Source organism: Acomys minous, assembly GCF_964271855.1.
Source record: "Acomys minous genome assembly, chromosome: 8".
Taxonomy (NCBI): Eukaryota; Metazoa; Chordata; class Mammalia; order Rodentia; family Muridae; genus Acomys; species Acomys minous.
In genome coordinates this window covers 16,829,719-16,856,033 of record NC_140489.1, presented here as the reverse complement: position 1 = coordinate 16,856,033, position 26,315 = coordinate 16,829,719, and the positions used below count along the sequence as shown (strand labels likewise).

Below are 26,315 nucleotides of genomic sequence, written 5' to 3'. Positions count from 1 at the left end.
ATATAATTGATCGACATGGCCAACATAGACTCAAAACTGCACGAGTGATATGAATAAAAAGAAAGCTCCGTTAGAAACACAACTTTGAAGAGATGAATGGGACTTTCTAAAAAGTCATTTCATGCACCCACGGATGAGTCTTACCTATTGCCAGAGTAAGACAGTTTTAATTGTACCTCCAGCTTTCAGTTTTTATAGACACGAACGTTAAAAGAAAAAAAAAAAAGCAAGGAAAGGAGAGGTGACCGTTATTTCATCACCCATGTGCTAGCCAGCTGATAACTCCATCGGGTCCTCTTTCAGGTTTGTTACTAGCACCAAGGCACTATGTCCAGCCATTATCTCCCGGGGTTATAATGACCAGCTGCCTCCCTCGATGATGGAGGGCTGTGTCCTGTGGTGCCACACTGAGGTACAGCTCTGTGGATCATCAGCCTCTGTGTGCCAGGCCCAGTGCCAGTCATATCACCTGCACTGACTCAGGCCTCATGAGCCTGGGACAGGCCTGCCGATTAGCCCACTGTACACACCGGCAGGCTCATCACACAGCCCGAAACCTGAGCCCAGGCCACCATGCTCTACCAGATACGCTTCCCTGGCAAGGAGTGGTTGGGGCAAAAGAATGGATCTGCCAGCTCTCCCTGCTGCACATCACGTGGAAGTGCACATCCCATGCCTAGGGAAGGCTATACACACCAACGTTCCTTTAGAATAAACGGCCACTTCCTGGTACACCACAGTCCCCATAAATGCTCATCACTGATGCTGTCACTGTTGCCAACGGGTAACAGGAAGAGAAATGGCTTTCGTGACCTGGATAAACAGGCAGGATCTTCCCCAGGTTCCTCATATGCTTGGGTCCCGAACCGAGGTCCTACGTCCACGCAGACAATAGTGAAAGGCCAGCCACACTAGGTGGGAAGTGTCTTATAAATGGATCATGCATTAAGGCAGCAAGACCACAGCTGTAAACTCAACCCTAACTTCACCATACAGCTGCCCTCTCCAAAGGGCCACAACGTTTCCGCATCTCTACAAGAGAGACACCTCCTCTCCCATACAGCCGGGCCCTGACAGAGGACATGGATACAGGGATGGCTCAAACAAGGTCACCCTAAGTCTCTAACTGACTCCCATCTAACCCAGTGACTAGCACCCTCTGCCTAGGCCCGGCTTCCAGGAGCCCATATCCTGGGAAAGCCCAGGTGATTTTGAAAATCCAGCCAGGTGATTTGTCGCCCTGTTTTTTTGCAGTCTCTCTCAGTGTAAAGTTCTCACGACTCTCCTGGATGCCAGGAGGAGGGGCAGGGAGAGGCATCTCTTCAGATTTTATTCTTAGATGCCTGAGTAGAAAGTGCCCAGCTTGACTTCACTCTGCCCCCAGCCACCACTTCCTCCCTCAAGTTATCAGCCAAATGAACAACAGGCACATCCTGAAAGATTTCAGAAGACTTTTCCTGGCCCACTCTAAACAACGGCTCCAGCCTCCTGCTCCACCCACAGGCAGGGTACAGGGCCGATGACAGCCCGCCAGGTATGTGCGTGCCTGGATGGGGAAACCCTTTCCGACAGCTGCTGCGTAGGGGGCCTCCTTAAGTTGAACAAAGGAGGGCTCGATGTATGCCCCTCCTCCAGATGTCTGCTGTCAGCCTTGGTCTGGTCCCCATTTCAGGTAAACCCTCTGCAGCTGCAGGCAGATACAGCCTTCAAAGCGACTGGGAGGGTGGGCAGCTTGCTACATGGTCCGGTCAAGTTCGTCTTGGATAGGGACAGTGAAGGGGCAGTGATGGTGACAAAGGGAACCAGGCACAGCTTTGGTGTACGTGTCATAACCTGTCCCTCACTGTGGGTCTGTATGTCTGAGTTTATATGGAAGTAGATACCACTTCCCCATCCCTGGACAAACACAACCACGAGGGCCAATGTCTCTTCCCGGAATTTCAGCAGGTAATCCCACACGCAGGCTCTCTCAGACAGGTCAACGCTGCCAGCCTTCCTGAGCCGGCTGCTGCTGGAGCCTCGATATGCACTTCAAGGCCATGGTCTCTCCGTTCTTTCTTCTCCCCCCCTCCTTCACTCTATCCATGCTTTCTTTTCCCGCCTCCTCCTTCCATTTTTTCCCCCTTTCCCTTCCTCCACCAGCCAATGTGCCCAAGACTGAGCACAGACGAGAGCACGGGATGATGGGACACAGCTAGGCACTACTGTCCCTTCATCCTTCCTAATCCAACCCAAGTGTCATGACCCCCGGGGGGACCCTGGCCCTCCCTATTCCTCGCCCACTGTAACGCTCCCAACACAAGCGGCCACCAGCCCAAGTCTGTACCCAGCTGGGGACAGAAGCTATGTCAGATCTCCGGGGCAGGCGGGGGGGGGGGGGGGGTCGTCACAATTCCAGGTGCCCATAAAAAGTGGTCAGTCACCCAAACTCTCACAGACAGATCAAGCGCGTGCTTACATCATCACATGACAATGTGAAGAAGTGGTCCCGTACTCACCTGCACGACCTCTATGCCTCGCTTCCTGTGGAGAAAACAAAGAAAAGGAGTGTTATTTCAGTGGGAAGGGAGCGTCCTCTCCAGACCAGCCACTACAGCCAGCTGAAAGCAGCGGCATGAGGGCTCCTCGGGCCATGCCTCTCCTGCCAGCAGCCTCAGAAGAAGCTCCTTTCAAGGACACGGTTTATGAGCCCTTGAACCCCCAGTTCCTCTCATAACCTAGAAGAGGTGGCTGGTTCCCAGGGGGAACTTGGATGGAGCCCTGTAGAACTGACAGCAAGTATTAGCCCCACAACACCCCCCCCCACACACACACACACACACGCTCCCAGCCCTGAGCCAGGCTGGGCCTTTAGCACAAAGCGCTCAGGCCAGGACAGCCCCAAGGCTCACGTTTGCCTCAACAATCCCCAAATGTTCACCTAGATCTGAACACCCTGGCCTGGTTCCCAGGTCTGCCACAGCCTAGCGCACCAGCCAGCCAGGCCCTCACTTGTGCCTCTCCAATCCTGGCCCTTTCTGGGACTCCCTGAGCTCTCGCTGGCCACATCACTCTTAGCCTGAGCTTGGTTTTGTTTGTTTGTTTGTTTGCTTGGGGGGGGGAGTTGTTTGGGTTTGGGGGGAGGAGTGATTACTGTACCTGACAAAACTCTTAAGATTTTTCTCTGGTTTTCTGTTTTGTTTTTCAGACAGGGACTCACCGTGTAGCTCTATTTAGCCTAGAACTTGCTACGGAGACCAAGCTGGCCTTGAACTCACAACAATCCACCTGCCTCTGCCTCCCAAGTGCTGGATTAAAGGTCTGTACCACCATACCTGCCACTAAACCATTTTTCTGTGTAACCAACATAGCTTTTATACTTTATTATGAATCCCCCCCACACACACACACCTCTGTTTTTCAAGACAAGGCTCGTTATTTAGCCTGGGCTGGCCTCGAACTCAGAGAGATCTATTTGCTTCTACCTCTGCCTCCTGAGTGCTGGGATTAAAGGAGTGCACCACCACCACCCAGCCATTATTATGAACACTTTTTTTTTTTTTTGAGACAGGGTCTCTCTGTGTAGCCTTGGCTGTCCTGGACTCACTATGTAGACCAGGCTGGCCTCGAACTCACAGCGACCCCCTGCCTCTGCCTCCCAAGTGCTGGGACTGAAGGCATAAGCTACCACGCCCGGCTTACATATACTTTTATACTATTACTCACTGTGACATTTTTATACATATACACCGTTGCACTTTGCTCATACTCACTCTTCTTGCCTGTTCCTTTCTAGTCACCTTTCTCCTCTCAAACTGTCCCTCTTTCTGACTGCATGTCACGCGTGTTTCACCACCCTCACTAGCTCCCCTCTCCCTTCCGTTAGGCCTCTTCCTTCCCTCAGCCTGTCCTCAGGTATATGCCTAAAGCACTCTCAGTGAGAATACCACGAACATTCTTGCACACCCATGTTTACTGCTCCCATTCACAACAGATAAGGATATGGGACCAGTCTACGGCTCTGTCAACAGAGGAATGCAGAAAGAAATACATACAGTGAAAAACAAAACAAACAAACAGTGTAATTTCATCCTGCTGTAAAGAGAAAAAAGAGACCATGGCACTTGCAGGGAAATGGATAGAACTAAAATGATCACCGTGCTAAATGAAATAAGCCAGGCTCGGGGAAACAAATCTGTTTTCGCTCACAGTGGAATTAGCCTGGCTTTGTGTCTTTCATCTTTCACCTTCCTACACAGTCCCACAGCCAACCATCCATCACACTTGTCTCACTCGCCCCATTTAAGCGCACGGGCGCTGTGTGCATCTTTCCAGAGCACACTGTCACACACTGGGGCTCCCTGCTGCCTTCACGTCTTCTACTGAAAGACCCAGCTAGGGCCCCTCTCTGTGAAGTCCAGCATGCAGGGCTGTCTCAGCCCTCTCCTGGGTGTGCACTCTCTACCTCCAACCTCCCCCCCCACCCCCCACCCCCCCACCCCCCCCCCGTGACCCACCCATGAACCGATGTGTCCGTTTTTCCGTCCCTTAGTCCCCAGTATAGACTGCTGTGACACTCAGGGAGAAATGGTAAAAGCAAGACCCACACGGACTGAAATGGCCCAGGTGTGTATTTTACTGAGAAAAGGTATTTGTTTAGAGAATGCTGGGCCCAAGCAAGGTCAGAGGCCTAAAGTTTACTCACCTAGGTTCTTTGAGGCAGAGACTGAGTAAAATTAAAAAACCGTGCCCCAGGCCTAGTTCTGGGACCCACCAGCCAACAGCTCCTCATAAAGGGCTGCTGTCCAGTAGAGCTATAAATATGGAAAAAACAGCTTAGCTCCCGGCCCTGGCACAGCATTCACAGGATATAATGAATACCACAGCCAGCCCGCGTCCCTGCAGCCTTGGGAAGCAGGCAAGATCTCCCCTCAGCTGAGGTCACCCTCATCATTTCTGACATGTTTGCCAGCTGCTTGGCAAACGTTTCCTGAGGACCATCACAGGAACTGGTACGGCTGGGCTGAAGGCCACTAGAACTAGCTGGGCCAACTGGAGGGGGCAAGGGCTACGATACCTTCCAATTTTGTGCCCCAAAACAATGTGGCCCTAAAGAGCCTGGCGAGAGAACGCTATTGTTGATTATCACTGGGGGTTCTCAGGCCGTTCCATGTCCCTTCACTTCCTGAAGAAACGGCAGCCAATCCCCTACCTGCTCCCATGACCGCACAAGGCACAGGCCAGACACGCAGCAGCAAGGCCTGAGGCCAGCCGTGCCCACAGCAAGGGAACAAACAGCATCTTGAGGAACCTCCGAAATCAACTGGAGAGAGAAAACTGTAGCTGGCCCAGGCCACACAGCCTTGAGCTGCTCAGAGGTAGACTCTTAAATATCAACAAAATCTGGATGGGAAGGGCAAGTGACAGATAGACACACATCGCCCAGCCTGGTGGGGCCAGCTTCACCTGGGCCTCGGTTTCCCTCTGGTATTGGTTGCTGTCCTCTGAGGAAATCTGCTGATATCCAAATGATGGCAGCGTGTGGCTCTCACCTGCTAAGGCACCTGTAGTCACATCCAAACAGTCCCCATTCTATGTCACCCCAATCCTTTAAAAGCAATGGGAGGTCTCTAAGTTTGAAAACAGATGGGATGTATTTAATTTAAAAAAAAAAAAAAAGGCAACTGAGCAAGTTTGGCCTGACTGACACCCTACAAAGGGCTGAGCTCCCGCCCCAGGAGGCCCAGCACTCACCCAGCTCAGAGCCTCTAGGAAAAGATAGGACAAACGGACACTGCCAGAGAGTCCCCTCTCAGTCCACACCCCACGCACACGCGTTCACTGTTCACTGGCAACACGCAGCCCCACAAGGAGCAGGCCTGGGTTATCCTATTACTTGAGGGAGGAGGAGGATTTCAGAGGCTTGGGAAAGGTTCCCAGATTGGCATGACACAGTTGGACGTGACCCCCAGATAAGCAAGGAAAGCCTTCAGCGCTGGGCAGAGAGCTTGAGCCTCTGAGACCTCCGAGTTCTAGGGAAGAGGCAGGTGGGGGTCATAGCACCTCCTACTCCACATCCACCTCACAAGAAAATTAAATAGCCCACTGGGCTCAATTCAACTCTTCATCAGGGAGTCTCAAAAGGCAGACTTCTGAAATCCTGCTGCAACCAGAAAGTTCAGAGAGGAAATCTGACGCCCAAAGAGAGGAACATAAAAAGGCAGGAGAGGGGAGAGAAACCAGGGACGCTGGCTGTCACGTGACTCCACACCGTCCCACCTCGTCACCCAGATGAATGCTGCGGGCTCTGGGATGGCAGCTGCCAAACTGTCTGTGAGTGCGGAAGACCAGAGCAAAGTACTTGCCAGGAGAAGTGCCACTGACAAGCCACACGCCACTGAAGGAACAGCATGAGGCAGCAAGAAGAAGAAGAAGGCAGGAAGCTCTGTGTGTGCCCATGAGGAACAACTCCAAGGCCACAAGAGAGCCGTGAGGGGCAGAACCCTGTGTACCGTACACAACTCCGCTGAGAACAATCTCCCAGAAGAAGGAGTACTTGTGTACACAGAATGAATCCAAAAGAGCCACAAGAAAATGACCTCAGCAAGACCTCGGGTCATGGGCAAGGGCAGCTAGGAGGAGGGGCTGAAGAGAAAGCGGATTTCTCCATTGTGTCCCTGATGGCCAGTGAATGAAACATCAGGCAGTCTCTCAAGTCCTCCCCAGAGTCAAGCTGAAGTGACCCTCGTGGCAGGGCCGCACATCGACAATGACCACATCAGACACTCAGAACTGAGGTTCTAGGCCAGTGTCAACATCCGGGTCCTTGGGAGGCAGGTCAGAAGGGCCCAGAGAGTACAGTGTTCACCAGGGCTACAAGGCTGGGGCAGCAGCAGATGACCTGGAGGCGGGTCTTCACTTTCTGTATTTCTACTATGGGCAAATCCATTACTTTCAACAAACCAGAAACGTTAAAGCCTCATAATTTAAATATTATTAGAAGCCAGCACTTAGGGGAAGTTCTTTGATAAAGTTTGTTAAGTTTGGGGGTGCAGAGGTCTACTCAGAATTATTATAATCTTGTCTTCCAGGCAAGTTCCTCCCCAGAACTCCAGGGACAGTGTGCCCTACAGGAGTTAAAAGCTTCTGGAGAGAAGAAAGATGGCCCCTCCTTTGGAGAGGAGCAGCTCCAGGTTCAGGACGGGGCCGTCCACACCGGCAGTCCTCTTCCATGGCCCATCCCTCACCGCTAGCCACGGGCCCAGTACTTGCCTTAGCTAATGAAACCTGAATAGAAATGGCACGTACTTCAGGAAGCAGCATTCAACTATGACCACTGGCCCCTCTGACTAGTCCCCCTGCACTGGGCAACATCAGAGGATGAGAAGGTTCCAGCCTGGGAAGAGAAGCTAGTCACCGGGTGGACCCTCACCCAGAGGCAGGAGGACTGTGAGTCTGAGACCAGCCTATGCTGGAGAGATGCTGTTCCCTCAACCCCACCTACAGGAGCAGGGGGTACTGCCAACTGGGACTGATGCTACAGGCAGGCATCTAGAGGACAGGGGCTCTGTGATGTGCAGGACAGAATCATCCAGTCTAAAGTAACCACAGTGCTAAGGCTAAGGGGCCACAGCACTGGAGAATCCACAGTGGACTCTGTATGAGCTTGAGCTGGGCCTTTGGTGTCTCTGCCCTCTTGAGCATCTGTCCCTGCAGCCTGACCTAGCCTGCCCTGAATTACAACTGCCCTTCGAGAAGCAGGGCTATGCACTATCACTACACCCCCCAAGCTTTAATACAACTCCTGGCCAGTAGCGAAAATGCAGCCTATAAAGGTGCTGAGCAGCCAGTAACAACAGGACCTTTCTCTCACCACCACCCCACCTCCCATAGTCTTCTCTAAGTCCCCTAACCCTGGCCGACATTGGCCTCTCATAGCTATCTCTTTACAAACGCCCACCTTCACATAGCAAACTGCAGCCCACCCTTGAGGCCAGCTCTCGTACCACAGACACCAAGGGCCCTTCCCCCGTGGCTCTGCGGCCGCACCACCAGCCAACGTTGCCAGTGGCTCACATGAGACTGCAGGCAGCGAGGCCCTGGACCCAGAGGCTGGTTTTGATCTTTTGCCTTCCATGCCCAGCAGGAGCTACATTGCATTAGCGCCCACTTTCCAGACTTCCAGTACCAGGCTCACTCAGCCTGGAGCCACCTGCCTGCCTGCTCCCTCCCCGGAATCCTGGTTTCCCTGCCGACTGCTCTGTGATTTGGATTTCCCTCCTATTTAACAGTGCCAAGAACTGAAATGGCCTGATATAAAGAAAACATATGAACAGAGTTTTAAAGCCAATACAAACATATGAATTGTTTGGACAGCACCAGAAATGAACCAGATAAACTAAAAGCTGCCATGTGTCTTTTTTTTTTTATGGGATGGGGGCTCACTCCTTTCATTGGAAACTCAGCATCCTAAAGACCCTGCCCATACTATGTGCCCCACCCAAGGAAGGCAATCAGGCCCAGGTGTGGGTCTCAGTACAACCTGACTCATCAATTCCTCGGACCTTGAGCAAGCTGGTGGGGCCCAGGGAGGGGCTCTTCATGATGGTAAACCCACACGGGCAGAGCAAGTGACTCATCCGGCTGCCCTTCCAGAAGCATGCATCTGGGAATACAGTGCCCACGCAACCCAGCCCTAGGTTTTCAGAATGGAGTCACAGTGGGGCTGGGGTGAGCCACAAAGCCCTCCAGGACGTGTTCTACAGATCCACAGTGTGGCCAACCCAGCTAAACTCTCTAAAGTAAAAGAATCTCTACTTGAAATCTTCTGGGCTCTCAACTGGGGGAAACGGACTATGAGAAGAACCTATAGGGTTCTAGGCCTCCCCCAACTAGCTACCAGCCAGCCTTACTGAGGCCCAAAGTGCAGCCTGCTTCCTGGACGCAGTACTCTGAGACCCAAGAATGCATCAGTCTTGGTCAGGACAGCAAGGTAAGCTGTGAGCAGAAAGCCAGTACTTGGGGGCTCTGAGAGGGAGAAGCCTGCCTTCCGTGGTTCACACACTCCTAACACCTACTTTCAAGGCACACCGGATGTTACAGCAGCAGCCCTGCATGTATACAGCAAGCACGCGGAGCACTGACCGTCTCAAAGGCTCCACACCTATAACCAAAGTGTGTCCCGAGCAACCAACACACCCTTCAACTATAAACTCCCTCCTGGTCCCTAGTCCCAGGACCACCAGAAGGATTCTGATCACAGACAATACGGGAACTCAGGGGCACAGATTTTTCCCTACCTGACTGCCACCGTGCCACCCTGGCACAGAGACCCTAGGCAACAGCCCTGTGCTAACAGCCACACGAAAGGTGGCGGAGTACAAACCATGAGCTAGTGTGTTTTGCCTTGAGGGCCCAAGCTGAGCCAACAGCCTCACTCTCCTCACCAGCAGGAGGCGCTTGAGGGTTCACATCACAGCAAGGGCAAGAGTTGGGCCTCCCACCCACCACCCAACCCCCCAGACTTGTCTAAATACTGCCCAAACCTTAGGCAACTTGGGATGGCAAGCCCAAGGAGCAGATGATGGATGACTCTATCCTGCCATTGTCCGCTGGTCTGTGGTAGGGTAGAAAGCCAAGAAGCCTGACTCTGACCTTGACCCGAAACGGCTTTCTGAGGCTGCAGTCACACCCCAGCCCAGAGCCTGAGCTGTGCACTGTGAGCGAGTCCTGTATTCATAGTCTCTGGCCTCTGTAACAAATGAAACCAGCGCAGCGGATAACTAAGAGCAACACAGACCCTTCCACGGAGTGGGTCAGCCTGTTCTTCCTTCCCAGGATGGGAGGACTCCACCCTGCCCCATCCTCTCCAGTTCTGGAAACTGTCACAGTCTCTGGCTCCCAGCCACATCGCTGACTAGCCTCCACTTGTACTGCCTCATCCCCTCTCTTTGGCACTCCTTTCTCCTCTTATCAGGACCTTTGTGACTGCCCTGGGCCCACCCAGCTAATTCAGGGCAATTTCCCTGCCTCAGGATCATCCCTGTGATGGCACTGCGCCCTCTGAGCATGGGAGGCAGCTGGGTCACAGAGTCTGAACACGAGGACCAGCCATCTCTGGCAGGGACCTTGTTCTGTCAGCTACAGCACCGAGGCTGCAGCAGTTGTCACCCTGGAACACCCAGACACTCCCTTGAAGCACCCAGGGTAGAAAGGGGACAGAGGGGACCTGCCAGGAGTTCAAGGGAACCCACCTGGTCAAAGAAAATCTATATGGTACCCACAGGGTCAATGAGCAGACACAGACCCTACCATAGGAGTCCCTGACAACAGCAGACCTGGGAGGAGACGGGCAGGGAGGGATCCTGGACCCTGGAACCAGGGCCTCAGGCACTGGCAGTGAGCTGGAGAGATGGGTGACGATCCTGACCCCAGGTTCGTACTGAGGTCAAGGAAAGACGCCCAGGCCAGCCACATCTAACTCCAGGTCTCCCTGCTCTGACGTAAGCCCCCCACCCCCAGACTGCCAATGCTCTGAGTAGTAACAGACTCTCCAAGCATGGATGGAGCAGTTGGAACCTAAAATTGGGTCAGCACCCAGGCATACCAGGGCCATGCAGAGGCCAGTCAAGCTCCCCATGTATAGGTCGAGGGGGTACAGTGACCCGGCCCCAGTCTGCACCCCAAATGCACTGAGCACCTTATCCCAGCAGGCAGCAACTTGATCTGATGCCTGGGACCCTCCAGTTTCCAGGATTTTGAAGGCCTGGGTACCGCCAAACAAATGCTGTACGGCCAACACCTGCAGTACCTGGGCTGTCTCATTCCTGTAGGCTCTCTGCCGCCCTGCTGCAGGGGACTGACACACGCTTGGGGTCCCAAATTCAGAGTCCGCTAACACTCTTGCGCGAGGCTGAGAGCAAGCAGAGAGTAAAGCCACAGTCTACGTTCAGGGTCATCTCTCAGCAAGGGTCTCCTAAGCCCACAGCAAGGTACGGTGGCCTGTATGGGGCTGTTCACCTGGCTGTATGGGGCACATGTCTGCTGGATGAGGCCTATGGGACATTTGATAAGAGAGGGTGTTCTAAACACAGCTGCCTCTGGTCTCTCAGCCCACCCCTGCCCCAAGCCTGGCTAAAAATCCTCTCTTGGGGGGCAGAGTCCTCCACACCTGAGGAACAACCCTGACTAAAAAAAAGCCAAGGGCACAGAAGACACTCCTTAAGGTGTGACTGTCCTCAAACATCCGGAAGTACTGTGGCCAAGACGTGTCCTGCCACAGCCACGGTCTAGAACTAGGATAAACCAGGGTCCCCTTGGTTGCCTCTCAGCATAGGGCTGACTTTTCAAGCAGAAGGGAACTTCTAAGAATCAAAAGGGATGAGAAGGCAGGTGTCTACTAAACCACAAAAGAGGCAGTTAGCTCCCAGAGCAAAAGACTGCCAGGTAGGAGGCGGGCGCCCATGCTGAGAGGAATGCAAGCAGGCTCTAGATGCCTGCCAACAGTCAAGAGAGGAGATTGATGCATGGGAAAGGTGACAGAGCCAAAGTCCAGAGACTACCACCAAACCTCCAAAAATGCCTGAACCTGCTAACAAGAAAATCCAGCTGCATTGACGGACTGTGGTACAGGTGTGTGTGGGGGGGGGGGGGGGCTGCTGGAAGAAGTGAGGACAGCATGAGGTCTCAGAAGACCCCACTGCCCAGAGTCAAGCTCCAGGGCTAGCACCCTGCAGGCAGGCACATGACACACACACCCTTCCTTCCCGGTGCTCAAGCCCTGCCAGCCTCTGCAGCTGGGAGTCATGGCAACGGGGCCCAAACATCTGCAGTAATCCCTCAAGAGCCCCACACGGGGGTCACAACAGCCAACGCACCAATGCCAAGAACTGGGGCCCTGTGCAGAACAAATGACAAACGCAGGAATATCTTTCTCTAGCTAGAAGAGAAGAAAGCAGGAGACCTGCCTGCCAGGCGTTGGAAGGAACACGTGAAAAGGCACAGACCTGTGTGCCGTGGGCCAGCAGGCAGGTCTCCAGACAGGCTCCCTGCTGCCCTATGTGTCCACCCTCCAGCCAGTGACCTTCTACTTCAGAAGCGTGACTCACCTCACCATCCTGCCCCGTCATGCAGCTTCTCTTAGCACCTGGCACCGAGGCCCCTAACAGATGCCACCTCCCCACCCACAGTCCACACCCCGTCTGCTGTGTCCTGCCCACAGACTGGTTCCCACACATACTGACCGACCCCCTGCCTGTATTTCACCCCACGCCAGATACACCCTGTTTTCTATAATCTACCACTAAGTCTTAGCCCAAGAAGGACCCCTCCAAGGGTATAGAAGCAGGGACACCATGGTGCCCAGGGGCCTGCCAAGGCCATCAGGCAGAAAGAAGCCTGCTCTGGACCTATCTCTTTTGTCTAGGCCAACGCAGAGGTCAACTGTGTCTTGAAACCCACTCAGGAAGGCAGTGGGTGTCCAAGAATGACCTCAGATGTCAGCGTGCAGCTCAAGAGGGAGCCATGAGGCCAGTTCACAACGGGTCAGTTACTTTAAGTTTCTCAAACTAAAGTCCTCGGGGTGCCTGGGTCTCCCCTCAGCCCCTCTCCTCCTTATTCTAAGAGATTGTTTTATTCATCCATTCACTTACGTGCTTCTGAAGACTGACTAAGTGCCAGGCAGTTTCACCCATGGAACGCAACAGTGAAACTAGCAGGTTTAAAGGTTCCTGACCCCAAGATAAATAAGCAAGCCCTGAAATAGTTACAGGCTGGGACCATGAGAGACCGGAGAGGGGCTACGCCTGGCTCTAAAGCTAGGAGGAACCCGAGATGGAGGAAGGAGGGGAGAACCTGCCAGGCACTGGGGCGGGCAAGCACATACAAAGGACCCAAGGTAGGAAGCTGGCAGTAGCGGAGTTTGGATCTGAGAAGAGGTCCCCAGTGGCCGGGCCACAGTACAGAAGGATGGAAGTAAGGATTTGAGGCCCCGGGGGCCAGGTCTTTTTTGGCCCTGAATCCAGAAATTCTGGCTGACGCTCATCTGAACTGAATTTGCTGTCACTTGCCACCCAGCGTCCATCAACTGCTCCACCAACCTGCCTCCTGATACAGACCACCCTCCTCCAACCTGAAGCCACGCCAGAGTCCTGCCCCACCCTCCTGTCTCTCATCCCTGTCTCCACAAAAAGGACTGTGATATCCTGGCAGGCCAGAGCTAGAAAGCAAGTGCCTCTCAGCTGAGGATGGACAGAGGATCCTAAGAGCACTGGTTGGCTGACTGGGCATAATTAGGAAGGGGGAAAATAAAAAAAGAAAAACCTCCTGAGCCGGGCATGGTGGCGCGCGCCTTTAATCCCAGCACTCAGGGAGGCAGAGGCAGGAGGGTCTCTGAGTTCGAGGCCAGCCTGGTTTACAGAGTGAGTCCAGGACAGCTAAGGCTACACAGAGAGACCCTGTGTTGAAAACCAAGAACAACGGGATATGACTTTCTCACGTACTCTGGTGCCTCACATTTGACCACGTCCCCTGGAGGGGGAGACCTGGTGCCACTCAGAGGAAGCACAGCAGGTCACCAAGAAGAGAGTTGATACCCTATGAGCATATACAAGGGAAGGAAGTCCCCCTCAGGAACAGTCATAGGGGAGGCGAATAAGGGGAAATGGGAGGTAGGGAGGAATGGGAGGATACAAGGGATGGGATAACCATTGAGATGTAACAAGAATAAATTAATAAAAAAGAAAAAAAGAAAAATTTAAAAAAAGAAAAAGGAAAAGCAACAACAACAACAGCTGTCTATGGACTGGAGAGGTAGCTCAGGGGACTTGTTACTTTTACAGAGGACCCACATTTGGTTCCCAGCATGCACATGGAAGCAAATAATCATGTGCCTCTTCAAGTCCAGAGTTATGCAATTCTCTTCTGGCTTCAGCAGGCACTGGCCATGCACATGTGGTTGCAAATACATGCATGCTAGCAAACATTTATACAAATTAAGTCTACAAAGGGAGTCCAGGACAGCCAGGGCTACACAGAGAAACCCTGTCTCGAAAAACCAAACCAAGGCTGGGTGGTGGTGGCGCACACCTTTAATCCGAGCACTTGGGAGGCAGAGGTAGGCGGATCGCTGTGAGTTCAAGGCCAGCCTGGTCTACAAAGTGAGTCCAGGACAGCCAAGGCTACACAGAGAGACCCTGTCTCCAAAAACCAAAAAAAAAAAAAAGAAAGAAAAGAAAAACCAAACAAACAAACAAAAAAAACTCTTGAAAATTAGCTTCCCAAGTACACATATAATTGCAAATGTCGTTGCAGAGTGATTACAAATGTTTTTTGTTTTGTTTTGTCTTGTTTGTTTTTTGAGAGAGGGTTTTTCTATGTTATCTTGGCCGTCCTGGACCTGCTTTGTAGACCAGGCTGGCCTCGAACTCACAGCAATCCACCTGCCTCCCGAGTGCTGGGATTAAAAGCGTGAACCACCTCGCCTGGCTGATTACAAATGTTTTACCTAGAGCCCAAGACCCTCCCTGCAGGCAGAGAAAATGAAGCCAACAAAGGCGCCAGGACCAGGAGGCACCCACAGCAGTGCTTCCAGTGGCCCAGGGAAAGCACCAGATTGGGGAGCAACACACATTCAGCTAAGGGCGTTGCCCAGAAGGCAGCTGGCAATCTCCCTTCTTCCTCACATTCCCGTCCTCACAGGCTTATATGCTAACAGCAGGCAGACCATAAGAAGGCTGGCATCAGAGGCTAGAGAAATGGCTTAGTGGTTAAGAGCTCTGGCTGCTCTTCCAGAGGACCAGGGTTCAATTCCCAGCACCCATGCCTATCTGTAACTCAAATTCCAGGGGATCTGACACCCTCACACAGACATATATGCAGCCAAAACACCAATGCACACACCTTTAATCCCAGCACTCAGGAGGCAGAGGCAGGCAGATCTCTGTGAGTTCGAGGTCAGCTTGGTCTACAAAGTAAGTCCAGGACAGCCAGGGCTACACAGAGAAACCCTGTCTTGAAAAACCAAAAGAAGAAAAAAGAAAGAAAGAAAAGAAAAGAAAAAGTGTGGTGGTGGGGTAAGAACGGTCCCCATAGGCTCATATATCTGAATGCTTAGTCATCAGGGAATGGAACTTTTGAAAGAATTAGAAGGCTTCAGACATGTGGCCTTCTTGGAGGAAGTGTGGCCTTGTTAGAAGAAGGTTGTCACTGGGAGTGAGGTTGTAAAAACCCAAAGCAGGCCCAGCATTTATTCTTCCTGCTGTCTGTAGATCTGAATGCAGAACTCTCGGCCCCTTCTCCAGCACCATGTCTGCCTGCAGGCCGCCACGCTTCCCGCCATGGCAATAATGGACGAAACCTCTGGAACTGTAAGCCAGCCCCCAGCTAAAGGTTTTCTTTTTAAGAGTTGCCGTAGGCCCGGTGTCTCTTCACAACAACAGAACAGTGACTAAGACAAAAGCTGGTCCCAGGAATGGGGCACTGCACATGTGCACACACACACACACACTATAAACCACTATAAATTCTTTGAGGATTTCATACATTGTATTTTGATCATACCCATGCCCTCCACCTCTTCCCAGATCTGCCTCATTCCAAACCCACCCAACTTTTGGTATTCAAAAAAATTAATGCAGTCAGTCCTGGCCATATACTCTTGGGTGTGTGGCCATCCACTGAAGTACGTTTAATCTACCAAGCACCACACCCTTAAAGAAAACCAACTCCCCCTTCCCACTGCTATCAATCACCAGTAGCTCCTGGGCTAGGGGCGGGATCCCAGTGCCAAAAGCTAACACAGTACCCCTCAAACTGTTCAACAAAATAGAAAGGGAGGGAACACTATGAAGTCACTAAGACCTTCGTACCAAAGCGAGGTAGATGCAGCAAAAGTAGAAAGCTATAGATTAGTTAATATCCCTGAGATACATATGCAAAAATTCTCAATAAACTTCTTGCAGATTGATCATAGCCAAGGGCTTATTAATGCATCACCATAAGTTCAAAGCCAGCCTGGACACACAGTGAAACCCTGCCTCAGAAAACTAAAAATAAATAAATAAGCAACACATTAAGAGGAGATACACTCCGTGACTGAGTTGGCTGCATCTTAGGTGAGACAATGTTGCTTCAATATACAAGTAAAAAAATGTAATATAACACACAGACTCCAGTCACATGGTCATCTCAACAGACACAGAAGACTCTGACAAAGTGCAATATCTGATAAAAAGCCCACGGGACACTAAAACCAGAACAACCATGTCTTAGCCTCATAAAAGCTAGCTGGCAACACTCCCGTACCCGCTCTCTGCCCACTCACGGCTCTGCTACCCAGGATCCTGCTCACAATCCTGGCCAGAGCAACGTGACGAGACAGGCCAGTGGCCGCAAAGGAGGAAGAACATGGTCCTGTGGTTAACAGATCCTGGTAATCCCACCAGAAAGTTCTTAAAGCTGATACGTATTTCATCAAAGCAGCAGGGTGAACCTTCAACCTATGGAAAAATCAGTAGCATTTCAACATACCAATAATGAACTTGCCAAGGAAAAAACTAGGGAGGGGGGGGGGAGAAACAAAAAAACAAAAACATTCACAACAGCTTCAAGAAAACTGAAATACTTAGGAACAAGTTCGGAAGAGTTGCCTTGGTCATGGAGTCTCCTCACAGCAAGAGAACCGTGACTAAGACAGACGGACTCTGGGTTTGTTTGTTTGGCTTTTCTTTTTTCAAGACAGGGTTTCTCTGTGTAGCCTTGCCTGTCCTACACTCACTTTGTAGACCAGGCTGGCCCAGAACTCACAGCGATCCGCCTGCCTCTGCCTCCCGAGTGCTGAGACTACAGCTGTGCGCCTGCGCCGCCCCCTGCAGAGAAGGGCTCTGTTTAATGAAGCAGATACAGAAACAGGCCCCGGGAAGCTCAGTGATGTGCCTCAATCCACAGCAGCAGAAGCTGTGTAGACCCAGGTCCTTCCTGTTCCAGAGCTAACACCTGCGTCTTGCAGGCGGCTGGAAGAAGAGCCAGGACGAAACTTGCTGGAGCTCAGGCTGCTCCGAGAGCACAGGAGGGAGTCCGGTGACCGGGGCACATTTCCACCCACTCCAGGACACCATCACCCACAGAAGGTGAGCAGGCCCCAGAGGCTGAGGGACTTTTCCTTTGACACGTAATGTCCCCTGGGGGATAACATGCACAGGGCTGGGCACCTGACGACCATGAACTGATTTCTAGGGTAAGCTGCTCTGCCCTTCAGGCACTCCATGGTCCTAAATCTCCCAGCACTGGGCCCTGCCAGCCTTTCCCTCTCACAGACCCCATCCCCAAATACAAGCTCCCCATGGTATATCTTGGGGCTTTTGAACTTACTGTCCCTGCTGCCTGAGGTTCCCCCACCTCAGCCTTTCTGAAGCTAATTCCTTTCCCACCAAACAGACAGCAGCCCGGAGCCTAGTCTTTGAAGATGGCTTCCTTGGTCACAACGGGGACTGCCCTGGACTCCTACATCTATTCTCCATCTTCTGGTCCCTGCTAAAATTACCCCCTTAACTGTCCCCACGTGCCTCCATAGATTAAAGCTCCAAGGGACAAGAGGCTGACAACTACCTACAGGTCAGGGGGGTCCCAGGACTCTGACCTCCAGGGGCACTTGGATTCATGTGCGCACACCCACACTCAGACACAGATACATATGTATAATTAAAAACAAAATAAAAAATATTTTTTTCTTGAGACAGGGTTTCTCTATGTAGCCTTGGATGTCTTAGAACTGGGTCTGTAGACCAAGCTGGCCTTGAACTGGGAGATCTACCTGACTGCATCCTGAGTGCTGGGATTAAAGGCTTGTATCAATACTGTTGGCAACCTTTTTTTTTTTTTTAAATTTAACAGAAAGGATGTTTTCTTTCTGTGTAGTGTTGCCAACCCTGGCAAGAACACTGAAACAATCCTAAAAACTCAATAAGATACAGCTCAATAAAGCATAGCATAGGCAATAAGTAGACCCACTCTATAGCAATTAAAAATAATGATTCTCTAATCCCAGCACTCGGGAGGCAAGGGCAGGCAGATTTCTGTGAGTTCGAGGCCAGCCTGGTCTACAAAGAGAGCCCAGGATAGTCAGAGCTGTTATACAAAGAAACCCTGTCTCAAAAAACCAAAACCAACCAAACAAAAAATTATACTGTACTTTAATCTCAGATAGGTCAACATCTTTGGAAATTACTTTTCTATTTTCTCACAAAAAATAGAAATAGAAATCAGTTAGCCCTTGGTAGGTACTAAGAGGAAAGGAAGGGGTCATTGCTGATTTTATTAATCTTTTTGTTGTTTATGTTAGAAAATTTTATAATAAGATAATTGAACAAAGCTGGGCGTGGTGGCGCACGCCTGTAATCCCAGCACTCAGGAGGCAGAGGCAGGCAGATCGCTGTGAGTTCGAGGCCAGCCTGGTCTACAAAGTGACTCCAGGACAGCCAAAGCTAACACAGAGAGACCTTGTCTCAAAAAACAAAAAACAAAAAAACAAAAAAACAAAAAAAAAAGATAATTGAACAAAACAAAATTTCTGTTTGGTTGGTTAGTTTTTGTTTGTTTTGTTTCAAGAAAGGGTCTCACTCTGTAGTCCTTGCTGGCCTGGAACTTTCTATGTAGACCAGGCTGGAACTCATAGATAGCTACCTGCCTCTGCCTCCCAACTGCTGAGATTAAAGGTGTGTGCTACTGCGCCCAGCCTTCAAAATAAATTCTAAAAGACCATTCTATGGGACTGGGGGCTGTAGTTCAGTAGGAGACTGCCGGGCTCCTGGTCACCAAGAGACCTTAACATGTGCCCACTGCAGCATCAAAAGGAGAGGGGGGGCAGGTACTGGGAGGGGAAGAGAGTGCTAAAGACAGTATAAAGTATAAATATGGACTCTGTTTGCCCCACAATGCCAGGTGTAGAAAGCAGAAACCAAAATGCTACATGTACAATGACTCAGAGTCTTAGGCAATTATACACTAAAAGGAAGAGGATGCACAGGAAAGAAGCAGGGACAGGCGTGTGGTATTAAGTCTCTTCAGACTTTGGCTTGATGCTGTCTGCAGGGGGCTAATTTCAAGGAGGAGATGACACCCTTCTGTTCTCCTTCAACTGGGCCTCAGTGCAAGCCAGGAGAGCTGGGATCCTTCTGGAAAGCAAATGGGATAAGGGTGGGGAGTAGGAAGCTGTGCTGAAAGGGGAGAGGGGCAGGGAGGAAATCAGCCTTCGGGGTCTTCACCACAGGAGGCCCCTCCAGGAACCTTCCCAGCCCTCCACAGGACTCGACTCCCCACCCTGACTGACAAAAAACCAGGAGAGAGACATAGCCCAAGATCGGCCCCTCTCGGCTTAGGGCCTCGCTAGCTACATGCCCTACACCAGCTCTGAGATCAGCCTTCAAATGCATCTTCAGCTAGGAAAAAAAAAAGTTTAGATGGGAATGAATCAGAATCACACAGTTCACTGTGCTAGAGCCCACGCCCACCAATTCATCCTCAAACTGCCCCACAGACGGATGCTGATAACCCGGTTCACAGATCTCAAGTTTGGCCAAGCCCTGCATGCTGCCCAGGTTTTAGCATGCCGGACAGCCTGCCTCCTACACAGTATCTGAACGGATGGCCAGATCCTGAAGTCCCTACCAGGCTGGTGAGGGCAGTGACTCTTGCTGTGGATCCCCCTCCACAGTGCAAGAGAGGTGTCAGACGGAAGGTGTGTGTCCTTCCAAACCACTCAGACATTGAAGCCTCACTCTTCAATGCGACAGTACTTGGAGACGAGTATTTGGGAAGCAGTTCGGTTTAGACATAAAGATGGGGCTCCCACGTGGGATTAGTGCTCTTATTTAAAAAAAAAAAAAAAAGGTCAGTTTGCTCTCCCTCCTTGACACTCGAGAGTGAACCTAGAAAGCAGCTATTTGTGTGCTAAGGAAAAAAGCCTTCAGCAGGGGCCAGGTCTGCAAGTCTTCCCTGAACTTGTAGCCTCCAAGCAGGACAACTGAATGTGTTTCAAGCCCCCAGGCTGTGGTATTTGTTATAGGAGCTGGCTGACACAAGGGGAAGGGGTCACCATGAGGCCCTGGGGAAGCCAAGCCTGCAGAGTCTGACAAGAGCATGTACAGGCCCGGTATTCCCAAAGAACAGCAAAGGTAACCTATCTGCCTGAGGTACTTTCTAGACACTGACAATTCAGTCAGCGCAGAGAGAGAGAGTGCAGCAGAGCCTCAGGTGCCTGCAGGAGTGCATGTGTGTCTGTTCTCATGTTTGCTTATAAAAACATAGAACAGTTGGCAGGCAGAGGCAGGGGGATCTCTGTGAGTTTGAGACCAGCCTGGTCTACAAAGTGAGTCCAGACAGCCAAGGCTACACAGAGAAACCCTTTCTTGAAAAAATACCAAAACCAAAACAAAACCTAGAACAGGTCTGAGAACACACATGAACACACACACACACACACACACACACACACACACACACACACGCCAACACAACTATCTCTGGGAACTGGCTTAGTGTAAGGGGACAGACTCTCTTTACCCACAGGACCTTGGTGCCATTTGATTTTTGAGCATGCGCGGTTCATTCTTTCTTTCTCCCTTGCTCTCTTGTTCTCTCTCTCCCTCTCTCCCTCCCTCCATTTTTCACATGAAACAGGTCTTGCTATATTGTACAGGCTGGCCTTGAACTTGCGATCCCCCTACTTCAACCTCCCCGGTGCTAGGGTTCCTGCATGGACTACCACATCCAACTTCTGGGGGTTTGCTAATGTGCCCCCCATCTCTCTTTGCTTTTGGGGTAAGACCTTTTAAACAAAGTTGTTTGGTACCTTTCACAGTCTCCCAGAGAAGGCCCCAGAGGCTTCTCAGAATTGCACGGGTCAAGTCACTGGACCTACTGAGCCTGGTTTCAGTTTCAGAGCCCTGACTTCATTAGCTGATTAACCAACGACCCTCTTTGCGACCATCCATGGCCTCCTATGCCAGGGCTGGCCCTGCCCTGGGGTTCCTCAGATGTCCAGCCTGACACCAGGAAGCCCCACAGCTAAGCAGGAGTGGGTGGCAAGTTCACTCCCCAAGACCTCTGAGCTGAATCCTCACATAGGAACTTTAAAACATCCCCACACAGCTAAACAGAGTGGGTTGAGCTCTGACACTAGCTTCTGCTTCCCCCGGGCAGCTCAGGGCCCAAGAGGATTCTTCGTAGCAGACAGGACAAAGGTCGGGCCAACCCTGCTGTCCATGGTGGCCATAGCAAAGAAGGCGGCTTCTACAGCACAGTCTCCACTTAGCTGTTAACCTGGCCTACAAAGGTCCACACCTGGAAATCTGGGCCAGCCAATAGAAGCATCTGCAGGGGATGAGCAAGCCTAGGGAAGGGTTCCAAACAGGCATCCTCTTCCTCTGGCTCCAGGAAGAACTATGAGGCCCCAAACCCTAACCAGGCCCCATTAGCCTGAGCATCCCCCATGCCACAGGTCTACTTTGCAGAGGGGTCCTCAGGTGGGGAGAATGCTTGAGTCTGTGGCCAGCAGCAGCCTGGTGGCCAATGCCTCCACTTTTCTAGGTACAAATATTCCCAGGGGGGCCTCCTACACTTCCTATGGGACTTGCTAAGTACCATGATGCCAGGACCTGGCTTGACACATCACTGGAGCTGAGGCCCGGACAAGTCAATGTCCTCCCCTTAAACCAGCAAACCCCTCTGGATCCAGTGACCCAATTGATTGGTCACAGCTGCTCCTAGCTCACAGGATCCTCAGGGATCCTGGCAGATACACAGCTCAGCTCTCCCCAAGCACGGCCAAATGGCAACCGGCCGATGTGTTTACAGAACACATGGACTGTTTCACACCAAAACACTTCGGTCTCGATACCACAAGGTCTGCACAGCAGCCTCATCCTTCACTCTGAGGTGTTGGGAAGCCTACCCAAGCCCCTGTGAACTTGGGAGAAGGACCAGCTCCAAGGATGTCCATTGACCAGCCTTCGACCCTGGCTCCTTGGATGTGTCTGTGTAGGCTGACCAAAGAAAAAGACCAGAATCAGGCTTATTCAAGGACAAAGGTGGCCAGTGCTGAGGTTCTGACTTCTGGGGTGCTCACCTCTCTCCTCTTAGGAACACACACTGGTTCTAGACAGTGTGTGTGTGAAATCATAGGCATCCATCCAGGGTCTTTGCAGTCTCAGCCCTTGCCCTCACAGGACTGGCACCTGAACCCAGAAACAGAGAGGCCCTGCCTACACCTGGCTGCCACTTCTGTCTCACCACCTCCTGGAAAGCCCAGCTCCTTTGGGGGGTTCACCTAGTCATCACTGAGACCTTGTGGCAGGGAATGGCTCATCTCAGACACCCAGCACACATCACTGCCTAAACAAAGGCCTGGTTCAGAGGCAGGGTGCAGCTCAGGATGACAGATCACAGTGACTCCCCATCCCTATGAACCTGGGCCTGAGGACCCTGTAGGGCCCTAGAGCTAGCAAGCCCAGCTGGGAACCAACCCCAGCACCCATAAGCTGTGTGATCCCAGGTAGGTTCAGTGAGGAAACTGGGGTACTCAAAACACGGCAGTCACGGGGTTGTGACAGAACAAATGAGGAAACACACCAAGGAACTGAGTCCAACTCTCTGTACTGACTAGAAGCCAGCTGTGAGGACTCGCCTCAGACCACATGGGCCCGAGAATAAACCAGCTAGATAAATAGAGGCAGGGAAATGGACAGACAGGCTGCAAGGACCACCCCTTGTGGCCCTGGATTCACCTACATCTGAAAGCAGACTATTCTCCATGCATCAAATACTACGGGAGCCAGCACCTCCCCCCCCCGCACCCCCCCTCATATCACAGGTCCCAGGTAGTGCCCAGGTTTCTCCCAGAACCCATCCCCTCTTCAGACTGCAGGACTAGCAATCACCCCATCCATCCTCACAACTCACACCTGCTGGTCAAGGCACTCACAGACCTGGCTCACAAACCAACCACACAAACATCCCAAATGTTTGCCTCAGGTGAAGAGATACCTACCTACCCAATCCTTCCTGCCTATGACAGCACCCCAAAACCAAAGAATTCTCAGCAAGGTCAAAAGAAATACCACTAGATTGGGGCAAGGGGGTACCGCTCGCCTTGGGCTCATCAACAAAAGTAACTCATTAAGCAGGGTGTGGTGCAGCACACCTTTAATCCTGGCACTCGGGAGGCAGAGGCAGGCAGATCTCTGTGAGTTCGAGGCCAGCCTGGTCTACAAAGTGAGTCTAGGACAGGCAAGGATACATAGTGAAACCCTGGCTCAAAAAAAAAAAAAAGAAAAAGAAAAAGAAAAAAAAAAAGGTAACTCATCAACAGCTGGGATGGGGGTCCATCAGCCATAGCCAAGAACAGAAGTGACGCACTGTTCTGATCAAAAGACGACTCCCTGAGGACCCTGTGCAGTCATCCACTGCACAGACCTGCAAGGCCTGCCCTTCAGACCTCACGCCTGCAAAGACCTTTGTAGGTCAAAGGCTCTAAACCAGTGTTCCCCCTACCATCACAAACTATGCCGCCCCCTCCCATGCTTCACAAGGTTACCTTAGCACCTGTGTGACCCAGGTAGCTGAGGGCAGCTCCTTCTAGGCCTAACCTCTGGCCTACAGGATAAAGAAGGGAAGACTCTAAATGCTGAATACCTCTGGTGCACATGTACCAAGCGCAAAGCCAGCCAGGAAGGAAGAGATGACTGAAACACAGGCGAGTCAGCCACCTAGTGTGGCTGTCCCCTCTCTCCCTCCTTGCAGGGTTTGCTGTAGCTGAAGCTCCAGGACAGCAGCACCATTTCCTAGGCCAACTCCAGAGGGACAGTTCCCACCTGCTGAGCTGGCAGAGTGGGCCACTCAGATGCCCTCACTCAGCATCTGCACAGAGAAATTAAGTCCGGGTCCCAAAGTCACACAGTCAGAAAGCGGTCCCTCGGCCACCCTTCTGAGGCCCAGGGACTGCCCCTGAAAGAAACATTCCCAAGAGACTGCCAGATTTGGGAGATCTTTTTATAAACAGTGTCCCAAGCCTTCTAAGGATCTAGTTTCAGTGGATAAGGTCCCTGGGTCCCCAGACTGGCCCCCAGAAGGATATGACTAGCAGTTAAACAGAGAGTGGTCCCGTGGCCTTATGCTCAAGAGTGAGGGCATAGCTGGGCGTGGTGGCACACGCCTTTAATGCCAGCAGTCGGGAGGCAGAAGCAGGCGGATCTCTGTGAGTTCGAAGCCAGCCTGGTCTACAAAGAGAGTTCCAGGAGAGCCAAGGCTACATAGAGAAAACCCAGTCTGGGGTGGGGGTGGAGGGCCTCAGGGCATGATGGGTAAGGACACTAGGATCTACCCAGGGCCAGAATTTAGGCAGAGCACTTTACAAACAGGGCAGCCATGCACAGCACACAGGACAGAAAGCTATGCTGTTGGCAAAGGCTCCTTGGCAGGCCCAGGACCCTAACCAGAGTGTGGGGGACAAGTGAATCAGCACCTGTCACCCTCGGGCAAGCAATACAATAGCCAAGGATGTAGGCTACAGAGTCACCAATACGGACATCCAAATTCCACACCCCGGAGGGACCAACCATGAAACTCCAGAGAGGCATCTCTCTGAGCCTCACTTTCCACAGGGAGCCTGGAAGCAGTGGGTGACATTGCGAACAGCCTGCGGCACGGCTGTGAACATGCCAAAGCTCTGTGAAGGGCCTGCTGCGTCTTCCGGGAAGCTCGGCTCCCGTGGCTTTAAAAGGAGGATCTCCTGACCCCATGCAGCCCATGACAGCTCTACCACCCTGTGAGGAACACATTCCACCAGCTGGGGCACCTTCAGATGTTCAAAAGCCGGAAGCTGGAAGTGGGCCTCTCTATCCACCCCCCACAGCTTTGGCCTTCTTCCCCCAAAGCATTAAAGGGACTGGGTACCGAAACCTCCCTGAACACAGGCGAGTGTGTGGCTGAATTTGGCTCAAGATGAGGAAAAGGGTACACGAAACATGAGGAAGAACCTGTGTTTCTACACCGAGCCGCAGGGCAGGCTTGCTTCAGGAGGGAGACCGCTGTCCCTGGGGGTATCTGTTAGCTCTTATAACTGGGGCTAACTCCTCCTCCTTCGCAGCCTACTTTCTGTCTCCGAAAGGCAAGTAGGGAAATGCAGGGCGATGAGGAACTGTCATCCAACAGGCCCTTGTAAAAAAAAACTCTGATCACAGGGTCCTGAGAGGTCCCCAACCTGTCACACTGTGGCCAAATAATGGCCCTCGCTCAGCTGTCCTGACCCCAGGGCTGGCCGACATGGAACAGGCAGTCTTGAGTACCTATCCTATGAGCAAGTAAAGGAGTGAATGAGAAGTTTTTCAAAGGAAGACACCGGGCCCACCCCCCCAGATCCTTTCCAGAGGTAGAAGTGGCCTGGGAACCTCACGAGGACAAATGACCCATTTTATTTGTCCAATGTGCCCTCACCACAGCAGCCCAGGCCTGGCTGCCGGGTGAAAACAAGAGTGGAAGAGAGAAATGAAAGTGAAACCACTGAACAAGTCGCCTCTCTGACCCCTGCGCCCACTTGCCACCCTCAGCCTTCCCGGAGACAGCATTCCTCCGGGGGGGGGGGGGGGGGAGCCTCAGTCCGCTGGCCTCTAGTCCAGCCCTAGGAGAGGATTCTATATTCCTACTCTAAGCACCTGACACACTCGCCGGCCCAGAGGCAGGGGCGGGAGGAATAGTGCGCACAGTCATCAGAGCCAGCTGGCCGAGTCTTGAGCTCTGAGCTCAGTGCCATCTCCACCACCCACCACCCTCTGGGACGGCAAATGAGCACCAAGGATGCTCAGCTTACAATCCTTTGATTTCCCCCCACACACACACCTGAAATTGGGTACCAAGTGGATGGTGGCTGGATATTATGTTTAAGACAAGGTGACCCGGCGGGGTGGAGGCAATGTGGTTTCAAGAGTCAACCAGCCCCAAGGGGGAATCCCGACCCTCTCTGAATCGAAATCCTCATCTAGCAAACAGAGGCACCGCCCACCTGGGAGAGTCGGTTTCCTATCTATAACCATGGCAGGTCTGTGGAGGTTCCCAGCAGCCTCTGAGGTCTAATGTGAGCTGCTCTCATACAAGGGAGAAGAGCGGGGGAGGTAAAACACAGCCCTTGAGAAGCTTGGCAGCCACCTGCACAAGCCAGCCGTCCCAGCGTCCCAGCCTCGGGGCTGTGTCCCCGCGAAGCCTTGAGCCTCCTTGGATACCCAGTCCTGCATGTGGCCAGGTCAGATCCCGGGAATGTCTCCTTCCGGCCCCACCGGTGTACTCCAAGG

The 26,315-nt window shown here is 52.1% G+C and overlaps 1 protein-coding gene across 1 annotated transcript in view; it reads right to left on the bottom strand.

Annotated features, from left to right (window-relative positions):
* Nucleotides 1-26,315, bottom strand: part of ITPK1 (inositol-tetrakisphosphate 1-kinase) — a 139,656-nt gene that overhangs the window by 103,441 nt on the left and 9,900 nt on the right. Inside the window, exon 2 of the mRNA XM_084792476.1 lies at nt 2,499-2,523. Coding sequence (XP_084648602.1) covers nt 2,499-2,523 — 25 coding nt within the window. The remainder of the gene's footprint in view (nt 1-2,498; nt 2,524-26,315) is intronic.